The following is a 13,437-nucleotide window of genomic DNA, read 5'->3' on the forward strand; positions in this document are numbered from 1 at the left end:
GCCTCAAACTGACGTCACTGCAGATTCTGAGACACCCCTTTCTGAGACAGCAAACCTACCCTAGGATTTGGGAGCCCCTGACAAGCATCACAGACCATTGGTGGACCAGGCCATACTGATGTCATAGGAAGCTGCACCCTGAGCCCGTCCCGATCTCAGCCCTGAACATTCCAGCATGCTGAGCACGCAATGAACAATGTTGCCCATCCCCCTACTGTGCCAAATAGTGAATAGTAGTGCACACTGCAGCTCACTAAGAGATCATCGTGTACCGCCACAGGCTACACAGTTCCAATCACATTACATTTGTCTTTTCATGCCTAATTCCTTTTATATAGAAGGAGACTGTCCAGGTGTCAGCACTTTGCTCCCTTTTCCTGGCTGAATAATATTCCAAATAGGCATACTACCCTCTTTGTTCACTCACGTATCCGCTCTGGACATTTTGGTTGAGATGATATGGTTTGACAGCCATGTTCTAACCATGTCTCCTGAGTACATATACATATGGTCTGTACGAAGCTTACCTGGGAAGCGGCCACCATTACCATGGCACAAAGGAGACTCTCAGACACGGGACTTCTATTGCCCACAGCAATGAGATGGAACATTGTGGTGACTGTGGCCGTCTGGGACCATAAGGATTGCTTAATTAATAATCACAGCTGGGGTCCTACCCTCAGATTCCTTAAGTCAGAATGTCTACATCTGTTACTCTTAGCTAGGAGTGACCTTGTGTCCCTCCTGCTGCAGGAGACAGCAGCATGTCTGCCTATACTTTGGGATATCACCGCTGGTAAGCAGAGCACTACTGGCATCCAGTGGGAAGAGACGAGAGATTCAGGGTGTTGCTGAATCCTAAAGCAGCACGTGGCATGAGCCCACAGTAAAGAAGGGTTCAGCCCTGAGGTAGGAGACACGGAGGCTGAGAGTCTATATTTCAGAAGTCCAATGGGGTGTCAGGCTGGGGCCAGGGAGGAGCCAGGCGCACGCCTTTTTCTTGAGGTCCCATTCAGAAGGCTTGGCCACACCTCGCACGCACACAGAGGCTTCTAGGAAGCTGGCGTGCTCCCCGTATCCTTTTATTAAAGACTCCATCCCCTTTGGAAGATAGCAGTTGGGAAGAAGGTAGCAGTTGTACCCAGGTGGCTAGGAGAGGAGGCTGCCCCAGGCCCGTGCATTTGTGCAGTGCATGGTGATTCACAGCAGGCTCCCACCCCTCCTGGCCTGGCCCCGCTCTGCCACCCCACCCCCACCCCCTGGCTGGCTGCAAGCCCTTGGCTGGTCTCCCCAGTAGCCATGACTCAGGTTTTCCACCTGTAAAATGGGAGGGGTGGCTCTTGCTGGCCTCTCCAGCGCCAGCAGCCCCTAGCCCTCCGCCCCAGCTCCATCAAAGGCGATTCTGAAAAGCCGGCTGTGTAGTTGCTGTTCTCACTGCTAGTAAACCTGCCTTAGCAGTAGTTCAATTAGAAAGCCAAGGGGCTCCCACGCTGAAAGACAGGCTTAATAACATGCTCATGTGGGAGGAATTAGCAGTTTTATCCCTGGCCCCTCAACGCATCCTGGAGCCCACAGGTGGTGGGATATGGTGTTGCTCTGAGTGGAGAGCATCAGCTCCACGGGGCTACGCAAGCCACTGGGAAGTGGGTGGAAACCTGAGGAGTCCCTAAGTTCATCCCCCGACCAGTACGCCCCGCCTCCCCCGGCCCTGAGGACAGAGGAAGAGGGTGATGTGTGCCGACTTGGAAGGAAGGGGTTAAATTTGGGCCTCACGAGGCCGCTGCTCAGGCTCCCGGCTGGCTCCCAGCTCCCGGATGGGGAGGTCCAGGGCCCTGGCATGGAAAGACCTGGCCCTCTGCCCAGCCTTCAGCTCTAGGAGAAGAGCCAGGAGCACAAGCTGACTCACCAGGAAGGCAGGGCTGAGAAGGGAGGGAGGAGCCTACGGGAGTGGGCGGGAGGGAGGGGCCTATGGGAGTGGGCGGGACCTGGATGCACTAGAGCTCCTCTTGCTGCTGACCCACCTGCCACTATTCAGTCTCCTGCAGGCTGACTTCCATATAGGACTGAGGGGTGGCTCTGGGCGCTGGGTCTGCTTCCGGGGTTTCCCATTTCAACCAGGCAGGAATCTGTCCATAGCTCTGCTGTTCATCTCTGAAGGCTGCTGTGGGAACTTGAATGCATTGTGCAGGCCTGTCCCAACCGACCAGCTTTCATGCATTGTAGATAAGGACAGCAGAGAGAGGAGAGACCTGTCTTCCCACACTCAGCCACCTCCTGGGGCTAAGGAAGCTCACATAGGGTGCCCGAAAGCCAGCTTTTCTCCGGAGAAGGGCTAAGCAGGAGGGAGCATGGGAGAAAGTGGGGTGGGGGCCAGGAAGTGGAAGTGTAGCCCAGGAGACCTCCCAAAGGAGGCCAGATTAAATAGGATCTGAAGTAGTGAGGGAGGGGCCATTCACACGGTGGAGAGCAGAGCTGGGGAGAGCGCAGAAGCTCAAAGGTGGTAACTAAGAGGTACCTAAGATTCCTCAGAGGTGCTTAGGAGTACAGTGCTTACCCAGCATGCCTGAGGACCTAGGTTCCACCTCAGGCAGATACACACACTGTCTATCCATCTGTCTATCATCTATCTGTCTGTCTATCTATGTATCTATGTATCTTTATGTATCTATCCGTCTATGTATCTATGTATGTATCTATGTATGTATCTATATGTCTATATATGTATCTATGTATCTATGTATGTATCTATGTATCTATATGTCTATATATGTATCTATGTCTGTATCTATGTATGTATCTATGTATCTATGTACCTATCTATGTGTCTATCTGAGAAAGACAGGGAGAGATAGAATATTCTAGAAGTTCTAGAAATTGGCAGGAATGGATGGCTTATGGTCAGAATCACTAACACACTTCTGCTGGAGTGTCCTAAACTCACATGGGGAGTATGAGTCTGGGTTGGAGGGTATAAGAAGAAGCAATGTGGGCAGTGGAGACCTTGATGTAGGGGTCAACTGGGCCCATCCCTGCACAAAGGAGAATGAGGCCCCAGTCCATCCTGTTTCTGCCACCCCTCACCCCCGCAGGGAAGACAGCCATATCTACCCTGGATTCTTGCACATTGGCTTATGGGGCTTATTGCTCTTCCAAGGTGTGACGCTTGGAGATGCCCACCTGGGTCTCTGTTCCCACCTCTCTGCTGCAACTCTGGATTTCTCTGGGTCATGCCGTTTCTCTTCCTCTTGCCTTCAGCTCAGCGCTCTGCCCACGAGCTGCCCATGGTGGAGAGACAAGACATGGACAGCTGCCTGGTCTACGGCGGCCAGCAGATGATCCTCACGGGCCAGAACTTCACAGCTGAGTCCAAGGTTGTGTTCACGGAGAAGACTACAGGTCAGTGGCTCTCTCACTTGCTCTCCGTCCTCTGAGCTAGACAGAAGTGAGCACCACACCACACTCCAGCCTATTGGGTAATTTCCCGTTCTTCTGGCTAACCCCACAGTGACCCACAGCCTCGCAGGTCACTGTTGATGTGGGCGTCATACTCGAATTGGTCCTTGGGTGTTTCCATGGAGACTAAACTTGCCCTCTCTTATCCACCTTGCCTTGGTCTTGATAGATTTTTTTTTCTTCACATAGGAAAACATTTTTAAAAATACTTTTTCCTATTATTAAGAGGAGAACTGGGTGCTTTGCAGCTAGCTACGAGGCAGGCACTTGAGTGCCAAGGTCGTCCTGAAGTGGGCACTTTGTCACTGAGGTTTGCTGCACAGGAGAAGCAGTGGGAGGACGCTAAGCTCTAGGATGTGGGTCCTCTTTTGGAAATGTGAGTGTTGGGTCTGATGAACTGTGGATTTCCTTAGATTAAGCCAGGGTCTCATCTTCCAAAGGCAAGGTGTCTGGGAGTGGGGCAGCAGAGAGAATCTGGCTACTTGCAGAGGTCTCTATTAGAATCCCGTGGCTAGATGACCCATAGTATGACCTCCAGTGGGGACAGGAGAACAGCAAGCAGGTTCTGAAAAGCCCCATGACTGTCAACAGTAGCAGGGAGACAGCAGAGCAAATTCTGTGAGAAGCCTGAGGTCTGGGCTATGGCTGTGGTGATCTCAGGGATCTGTGTCCCGAGGGCGGGGGGAACAGAGGGCACAGGAGACACACTGGGGTAGGAACTGAAAGTAAAATTGATGACATAGTCTGTCCCATGGCGGGAGAAGGTCATGTCCTTCCCCAGCCCCAGCTGACACCGTTGCAGGATAAGAGTGGTAGGTCTTTTGTGAGCGGAGCATGTTCCCAGCCTGCCTGACTCTCCTGTCTGGTGTGCCTGTGCTAAGCAGGGAGCAGGCAGGGAGCAGGGGCTGAGCCACTACCCACAGGACTGCCATCCGGATGAATCTCTACTTACAGGGAAACATTTTGTGTTCAACTGTGCTTCCTCCTACGTGAACATTTGTGTGGGTGCTTCATTAGTTCCCCAGAACCTGGCTATCAGCGGATGTGGTGTATCCCACTGTAGGACCTCACAGTGCATTATGAGATCAGATCTTTTCTATTGAGACTGTGACACGGAGCTAGAGACACGGTTCTATTCGGTCCGGGCATGCGTGTTCGTTCCATTTCCCAGTGCCGTGATGGAGTCCTTACCAAAAACAACAGAGGAAGGGCTTGCTTTGTCTCCCGGTTTAAGGGTCCAGCCTGTCACAAGGGAGCCGGTTAGACTGCATCTGAAATCAAGAGGCAGAGAGTCCAGAGGGCTAGTGTCCAGGTTCAGGCAGTTAGGGTGAGTCTTCCTACCTCAGTCATCCTCATCTAGATCACTCCTCACAGGCACACCCAGAGGCTCGTCTCTTAGTTGATCTCGTCACGTCGACAGTATTAACCATCGCAGCCCGGTAAAGAGATAGGGTGCCTTGGCAGATAGTTGAGCATGAGATCAACACGGACTGTAGATGTACAGGAGACAGTACCTTCTCTGGGTCGGATGCATCTCCAGGATGAGAACACTGTCCTTAGGCATGGCCAGACAAACATGACCTTAAAGCATCAAACTAAAAAGATAAGCACGCTTGTCACTCATGGCCAAGGTGACACGGTGTTGACAGGGAGAAAGAGCTAAGTAAGGATGGGTGGGTGGAGCCTACTGAGGCCCTCCTGCTGGGAGCAGCCGTCTGGCCAACTCTGGTGTCTCTGTCAGTAGCTTTGATGAACTACAAGCTGAATGAGTGAGTGCTGTTAGCAGCTGTGCAGCCCTCTTGGTTTCTGGAACCATCCACACTGTGGCCTCACCATTTGGCCTTTCAAAGTCAAGTGAGCCAATGGGAATACACAGGACACATTTCCCATCTCACTCAGCATCCTCGAGCTGAATGTCAAGGCCAGGGTCCTCACCTGTAGACAGTCTGTAACCTCAGACGGTATGTAACCTCGTCTGTGGTTTTGCCTGTGAACTGGAACGCTAGTCCTGCCCCTGGAGTTGGGGGTGTATGGGAGTCACGTGCCTTGAGATCACAGCTTGTGGTTATAGAATATGTAGGTTTGTCTCTGTGGCCCTCCAGCCTCCTCAGAGCTCTGGCCACATGCCTTCTGTGAGGCACATGTTGTCCGTGTGTGGGTTTGGCTTGGACAAGCGTGGGAGATGGGAGTGGGGCTGTCAGCTGCATGGTCCCTGTCTGTGAAGTCAGACTATATGATGGTTAGTTTTTAATGTCAACTTGTCACAACCTGTACTCACCTAGGAATGGAGTTTTAGTGAAGAATTGTCTAGAACAGGTTGACGGGTAGGTCTGCAGGGAAATGTCTTGATGTGGGAAGATACAGCCCCTCGTGGGTGGCACCAATCCCTAGGCACAGCAGTGAAAAAAAGCTACCTGCATACAAGAAGCAGTCAGCATGAGCACCCTCATTGTTTCTGTTCTTTTTTCTTCTTCTTCTTCTTCTTTTTTTTGGAGCTGGGGACCGAACCCAGGGCCTTGCGCTCGCTAAGCAAGCGCTCTACCGCTGAGCTAAATCCCCAACCCCATTGTTTCTGTTCTTGATTATGGATGTTAGGTGACCAGCTGTCTCAAGCCCTGGACACTAAACTCTGACCCACAACTGGAAGCTGAATAAACCCTTTCTTTTCATTACCATTGCACTCCTCGATGGAAGAACAAGAGTTCACCCAGAAAGCCAGGAAATGGTCAAAAGCAATAGCCACTCTGCTCTGCTCTAAGCATTTGCTTAGGTTATGTAGTCCGATAGGCCTCCAAATGAGCTACTTTCCCCCAAGTTCAAGAGCTGAGACTCCAAGCACAGAGAGGTTAGACAACTTAATGAAGGTCACACAGCTGGTACATGGTAGGGATAAGTCTCAAGTCCAGGCAGTCCGCCTGCAGGCTCTATGAAAACTCAGACCAGGGTTGATTTGCTCTAAGACCCTTCCCCTTCCTCAAAGCATGGACTTGAACCAGGTTGTAGTGGTGGAGAACCCTGAGTTCTGCTGAATTGTTGATTATGGTATCGGGTTCACTGGGGAGAGTCTTTCACATTAACTCCAGGATCTTAGGGACCAGCAGGGCTTCTGAGGCACCCCAAGTATCCCCCCAAGAAGTGGGCTTCCCTGAGATGGGTGTGTGGCTCCTGTCAGCCCTGATGGGGAACTTTAATGTTTGCAAGGCACAGAGTCTGCTCTTTTGACCCTGAGGGTTTACCTCCTGCAGGGGGATCCGTGTAGCTAAAGTTGGTTTTTCCAAAACCAGTCCTGTGTCCATCTCCATGGACACTTGGCCAGTGGGTGCTGCATGTAGGGTGGGGTGGCCAAAGTTTTCCAAGGCAGGGGAATCCCAGCTGCTGTTCCCATTAGGAAAGGTGACAGCTTCAGGCTAATCTTAGCCCCAGAGTTTGGTCATCAGCACCGGGAGCCTCAGTATGCTTTTTATAGCTGTCCACTAAAACGGGCTTGGCACTTTCCTCTCCATCAGGAGGACCAGCTGAGGAGGTGGAAAAACAGCAAGGCGGGGGTGGGGTGGGCTGGGGGGGCTGCGGGGTGCCTGAGTTAGGAGAGCCCCGTGTTTTGGAAAGCGCGGTTCTATTTATAGCAGCATTCATAATAAGGATTTATTATGAGTTTTGGTCCTATTTTTAATTCTTTGTAGGACCTGCAGGGACCTGTGAGACTCAGCCTTTGCCCATCTCTCTGATCTCAGCTGACCGTCTCTCCCCCTGGCTTTCCCGGCTGCAGAGAAACCCTCCTGCTCGCTCTGTCTTCAGATGCTCCGTGCTCCTTCCTGCCCCAGGATCTTCGCTTGTGCTGCTGGCTCTGTAACATTCTGCCCCTGTTCCCTCTTACTCGGAAGCCATTCTCCCCTGAGAGGTGTTGGTGTTCAAATGCTCGTGGCTCAACCGCCCCACCCCTCAACCCAATGTCATCTCCTGTCCCTTTGACACTCCTTGTTCTTCAGGTGGCACTCAGAGTTCCACCTGTCTATCTGCTCTCTCTTGGGTCCTCTGGCTCCCATACTCGACTGTCGGTTCCTGGGGAGCAGGGATAATACGCTGTTCGCTGCTGCACTCACAATGGTAGAATTATGTCTGCTAAGTGTGCATGTGTGTTGTGCTGAAGGAGGGCAGTGTCCCCCTTCGTTGTCCCTCCCGCCATGAGAAGCGGCTGTACTATCTCCCATTTTACAGACGAGTTGATTGAGGTTCAATGATATCAAACCAGAGACACCCTGGGTTAGCCCCCCCCCCAACCGGGGAAAGATCTAGAACCCTACGATATGCCATGTTGTCACGTCCAAGAGAAGTCAAGAGGGTAGTACGGTTCCTGTGTGCTCTGAAAAATAAACAATGCGTAGCCTGTCAGGGAAGGTCAGGCTGGGAGGCCAGGCCGTTCCTGCCCTTGCTAGGAACCCTGGCCCCTGGCCCCTGGCCCTGAGCAGAGTCGGGGGTCCCAGCAAAACATTGCAAAACAGGAAAAAATCTAAGGACACAAAAACACAAGCCGTGTGGTTGAGGAGACAGGGTTACCATGACTCCAGGCGACTCTCGAGGCTGGCGTGATCCAGTGTTTTGGAAGGTTCCTCCATGTGATACAGGGTTTTGGAATTCTTCAGCTGGTAAGTCCTTCTTAATTCAGGCCCCTGGCCCCGGCCAAGCCACTCCCGGGCTCTCTGTGTCCCGCGGGGGCGTAGGCTGGACGCAGGCCCACATCAAATTACTCAACTCTACAACTAAAAGGTTTTGAAGCGGGTTCCTCGGTTTGTTGGATGGTTTTCTTGGCGCGGTCTGATGGCAGAGGCTCCCATCACCTGTCGGGAAGGCAAATTGATTCTTTTTTTTTTTTTTTTTCAAGAGGAGGCGTGGGCGGTGGAATTCCCTTTTTCCCACTGAGTCACCGAGGCCAGCCGTGACTCACTTTATTATTCCCAGGTTCCCAGAGGCTATATCATTTTGGGCTTTGTTTAATAAATAGAATCGTGTATGCGCTTAAAATACAGTTTGAAACATTTTTGCTCAGTAAGTAATTCTTCCGTGAGCGGGGGCGACGAGGGAATCCCAGGTACCTTTTCAACACCCCCTCCTGCACCTGTTTCTCTGTCATCTGGGGTGTGGCTTCCTGGGGCCCGGAGGTGGGGGTGGGCTTCTCTGAGCAGTACTGACTCCAGGCTGGATGGCATGACTAAGATTCAGGGGACCTTTGCCCTCAGTGACTCACTGGAGGCCAGTGCCATACTCTCAACCACCTCCAAAGACAGAGGCCAGACAGCCGTTCTGAGGCCTCGCCGGAGACAGAAAACACATTATTTTCAGAGAGCTGAGTGTGTGTCCCAGCCTCTTTGCACAGGTCAGTCTCCCGAGGCCCTCAAGCTACTCCTTCTCCCACCTACCCTGCACTCCCAGGCCACTCTCTCGGAGAAAGTGCGTCCTCACTGGAATTCTGGGAAGAGGCCACAGAGGAAGGAGTTTCCTGGTCAGCTTGAGTCGGAGCGTTTGCACCCTTAGGAATGGGCAGAGCCCAGGCATCGTGGTGGATGCCTCGCACCCCAGCCCTTGGGAAGAGGAAACTGGAATGTGGCTGAGTTGGTAGAACGCTTGCCTAGAACCCGTGAAGCCCTGGCTTCCGTCCCCAGCACTAGCTGATCAATAGTCTGGGCATCATACTGGATGCCAAACCTTAACCCCAGCCCTTACTTAGAAGGTGGAGGTGGCAAGACCAGAAGTTCAAGGCCACCCTTAGCTACAAACAAGTTCTAACCCCACTTGCACTCCATAACAATACCCTGTCCAAAACCATCAAAAATGGAAAACACTTAATAAGAAAAGAGAGAGAGAGAGAGAGAGAGAGAGAGAGAGAGAGAGACCTGGCGCCTACAGCCCTAGTGAACCAGCCACCCTCCATGGCTTTGGAGTATACATCAAAATACCCAATTTGTCTTCTGCTGTATACCTGGGGACTCAGTTTCCCCAACTCTAAAATGAGGACAATGGTGTTTTAACATAAACAGGAGATCAAGATTGCATGCATAGGCACACAGTGGGTGCTTTGGAGTTCTGATCTTGCTACATGGAGTCTACAAGGCAGGACTGTTGGCTTTCTTGGCTGTTAGAAGTGTCCCTCCTGGCTCAGTGGACCTCTTTCCCATGGAGAGCCTTCAGACTTCTGGTGTCCTGGCCCAGCAGAGCTGGAGTGATGGCAGCCCCCTCCCTTCCCCCCTCCAAGAATGGGGGTGCTGAGTCACACAGAGGTCCACAGACTTCCTTGAGGTGACAGAACTGAGCAGTGGAGGGCAGGGCCCCAAACCCCAGTTTCCTGGTTCCCAGGGCTCCTAGTGTATGCAGCCTGCGGTTGTCTATAGATGACGCTCAGCTCTGAGGACAGAGGCTGCAGAAAGGGGTCGGGGCGAGGCAGAGCTTAAAGAGCCTCTGTGCAAAGTGGACTGCCACTCGTCTGGCCTCCAGGGCTTCCACACCTCCCTTTGTGCACTTATTGAGCACCTACTGTGTGTCAAGAGCACATGACAGATAAGGTTTCTGCCCTGGGAGTGGAATACTTCAGGCTTGTTTATAGGCTGGACCGGAGTCTGCAGCAGGGCTGGGTGTGCAGGATGCTAGCTAGCTTCCTGTGACCCTCAGACAAGCTGTGAGCAGCTCAGTGCCGAGAGAGGCATGCATGGCTGTAGGAAGTAGAACTTGATGCCCAAAGTCTGAGTATGACTGGACAGCCTCTGCTTTCATCGGGGAAATCTGGCCACTCTGGAAAGTGAGAGATCAGGTGCTTTCCAGAAGAAATGGCTTCAGAAGAACCTTACAGGAGGAGACAAAAGATGCACAGACACTGTAAGGAAGAGTGTCTCAGGACAGAGGATTGTTACAGGAGCCTGGCGGCGATGGGGATGGGCACTGTGGGCACCGGGATGAGAAGCATCGGAGAGATCTCTTCTGGGACCTGTAAGCACAGAGGGGAGTTTGTGTTTGTCCCCAAGGCAGTGGGACATTGATGGAGGTGGTGATTCCCCAAGTGTGGACAGGAAGAGGGACAAGTGGATACTGGGAAATGGATGCAGTGCTGCCGTATTGGCCTGGGATGAGCCCCACCAAGCCACTGGGTCAGGAGAGAGGCTTGGTGCAGGAATCCAGTGGCTTCTGCAGATCTGTTAAGTCTGTCCAGGCAGTGTCCCCATGAGGCCCTAAGCTAAGGGTCATCCCCGACCCTTCCGACTGAGCCGTGCTCTAAGAAGGACCACCTGAAGCCAGCTAACCAGCATAAATGCAGGCCAAAGTGACTTGAGCATCTCCATTTACCTGGTGCAGCACCAGGCTGGGCTGCCTCAGGCCTGGTTTCCTAAGAGAACTGACTCTTGGGTTTCCTCCACACAAGCTTCAGCCCAGCGGCAGCTCAAGGCCCAAGCGCTATATCTGTTTGCCCTCGTTCTCCTGAAAGCTGTCTGGCTCCTCCTGAGAGTATGGCACCACCCTCTCCTTCCCTCCCTCCCTCCTTCCCTCCCTCCCTCTCTTCCTCCATTTTGTTCCCTTTGCTTGTCCCCATTTCTCTCTCCTTCTGTTCCTCTGTTTTGTTCGTTTGTCTGTTTGTCTGAGACAGGGTCTCATATAGCCTGGGATGGCCTTGAACTCACCGTGTAGTTGAAAATAACAATGAACTTCCGCTCGTCTTGCCTCTACCTCCTGAGTGCCCGGTTTATGAAGTACTAGGTAGCAGTGCCCTGGACCTGTGCAGGACAGGCAGTGACTCTGAGAACCAAGCACTATCCCTAGTCCTGTCCATTTTGTTTACCTGTCCATCCATGCATCCATCTGCCCATCTGTCTATTCATCCATCTGTCCATCCATGCATCCGCCCATGCATCCATCCATCATGCATCTATTCATCCATGCATCCATGCATCCATTCATCCATCCTTGCCTCCTCTCTCTATCCCCCAACCAACCCTTCCTGCCTCCATCCATCCATCCCTCCCTCCCTCCATCCACCCCTCCATCCCTCCCTCTGACACTCCCTTCCGTCCTCTGTGCACCCCGATGAGATTGCCTAATGAGGACGCCCAAAGCCTGTGCTGTCTGCTGAGCAGAGCCCTCACTCCTACCTTTCCCTGCAGCCTTGCTAAGGCTCCTCTACCCCAGCCTCTTTGCTCAAGACCCCTGACTCCCTTCTTTCCCTTCTGACTAAGGCCACAAGGGCCGTCTCTGTGCTGGCTGCCATGCCCTGTTCCCTTTAGACCGAGGGAGTTTCCCCAAATATCTGCTCCAAAGACCAGATCCCTTCATTTCATCTCAACATGACTGCCACGCACCGAGTCCTCTCCTCTCAGGTCTGTGTGTTGTACAGAGGCCAGCATGTCTGAGCTCTAGACCTGCAGTGGGGTAGGGAACTGGGGAATAGGAGATGCTGGGCTGTGACCGGAAAGTCCCCTGGGGGCTGAGTCCCATGAATTTTGTATGGTCCTCTCTTGCCCCACATTTCCCGCTCCTTCCCTGTGAGAGAAGCTACAACCGCTGTGGCATGAAGGTTGGAGGAGGCTGCGTGGCTCCAGGAGTCATGGGGAGCAGGGGACAGAGGTGAAGGGCTATGAGCACCAGGAGGGCTGGGGGCAGAGGCAAGGTCCCCATCCCGGGAGAGTCTCTGTCCCTGGTGACCCCTGGAAGGCAGGAGGATCCTTATTCCTGTCACTACACCTGACTGGGGCCTGCGGTGTTGGTGTCACCTGACCTGAACCAGTGTCTATGCTGAGCAATCAGCTACTGTGGTTGTGGACCCAAGGGTGTCTGTGGACAGGCGGGTAAGCAGGTGAATGCCGTATACGTCTTTCCTAAGAGAATTGTTTTTTTAGTTAAAGCGAGGTTAAGGGACTGGGAATGTAGCGCAGTTGGTAGAGAGTTCCCATCTAGCAGGAACGAGGGCTTGGGTTTTATCTCCAGCACGGTGTAAATTGGGTGTGGAGGTATATGCCTACGACCCTTGCGTGTTGGAGGAGACAGGAGATCAGGAGTTCAAGGTCATCTTCACTTACACAACAGAGCTGGAAAGCCAGCCCAAGTTACACCAGTTGATTTAAAAAACAAACAAACAAACAAAACCAAAGATTAAAATGCAAGCAAGTTAGAACCCGAATCCTAGTCCCTGTGTCTTGAATGAGTGAGGGGAGACAGGAAGGTGTTGCTCTAATGTCTCCTCAGCTAAGCCCAGCCAAGGTGTGACTTGGACCCAGGCTCCCTGCCTTTTGTAGTGTTTTGCTGTGAGGTGGGATCAGCTATGCAGACTAGCACCCCAAAGCCTGTAGTTGCCTATGTCCAAGCAACCATGTTTATAGATGTTCAAGATGGTGGTGTCATGCCACACACGCTGACCTGTAGACTGTGATGCTTTCTAATAGAAACCGGTGTGCTTCCCTGTTAGGAAAATATAGATATGCCTTATTCAAAGGACTGCCCAGTATTGGCATAACTGATGTCTATGTATACATCTATCTACCCATCCATCCATCTATCCACCCACCCATCCGTTTATCTGTCTACTCACCCACAACCCATCCATCCACCCACACATCCATCCATCCATTCATCCACCCACACATCCACCCACACATCCATCCATCCATCCATCCACACATCCACCATCCATCCATCCATCCATCCACCCACCCATCCATCCACCCACACATCCATCCATCCACCCACCCACACATCTACCCCCCACCATCTATCCATCCATCCAACCACCCACACATCTACCCCCCACCATCTATCCATCCATCCACCCACCTATCCACCCACCCATTCATCCATCAATCCATCCACCCATCCATCTATCCACCCACCCAGCCATTCATCCATCAATCCATCCACCCATCTAGCCACCATCCACCCACCAGCCCATAATCTATCCATCCTCCTACGTTCCTGTCCATATACCCATCCTCTTACTCTACGTCAGCCCACACA

General features: G+C 52.5%; 1 protein-coding gene across 3 annotated transcripts in view; it reads left to right on the plus strand.

Annotated features, from left to right (window-relative positions):
• Nfatc2 (nuclear factor of activated T cells 2) overlaps positions 1-13,437 on the plus strand; it is a 129,093-nt gene that overhangs the window by 82,710 nt on the left and 32,946 nt on the right. For 2 of the 3 annotated variants that reach the window (XM_032904738.1, XM_032904737.1), the window contains exons 6-7: positions 3,256-3,396; positions 7,134-7,317. In XM_032904738.1, the coding sequence (XP_032760629.1) occupies positions 3,256-3,396; positions 7,134-7,303 (311 nt within the window). In that variant the 3' untranslated portion in view covers positions 7,304-7,317. Of the gene's footprint in view, positions 1-3,255; positions 3,397-7,133; positions 7,318-13,437 lie in introns of those variants that run through there. The other variant, XM_032904736.1, reaches the window with a different exon arrangement.

This window comes from Rattus rattus, chromosome 5 (genome assembly GCF_011064425.1).
Source record: "Rattus rattus isolate New Zealand chromosome 5, Rrattus_CSIRO_v1, whole genome shotgun sequence".
Taxonomy (NCBI): domain Eukaryota; kingdom Metazoa; phylum Chordata; class Mammalia; order Rodentia; family Muridae; genus Rattus; species Rattus rattus.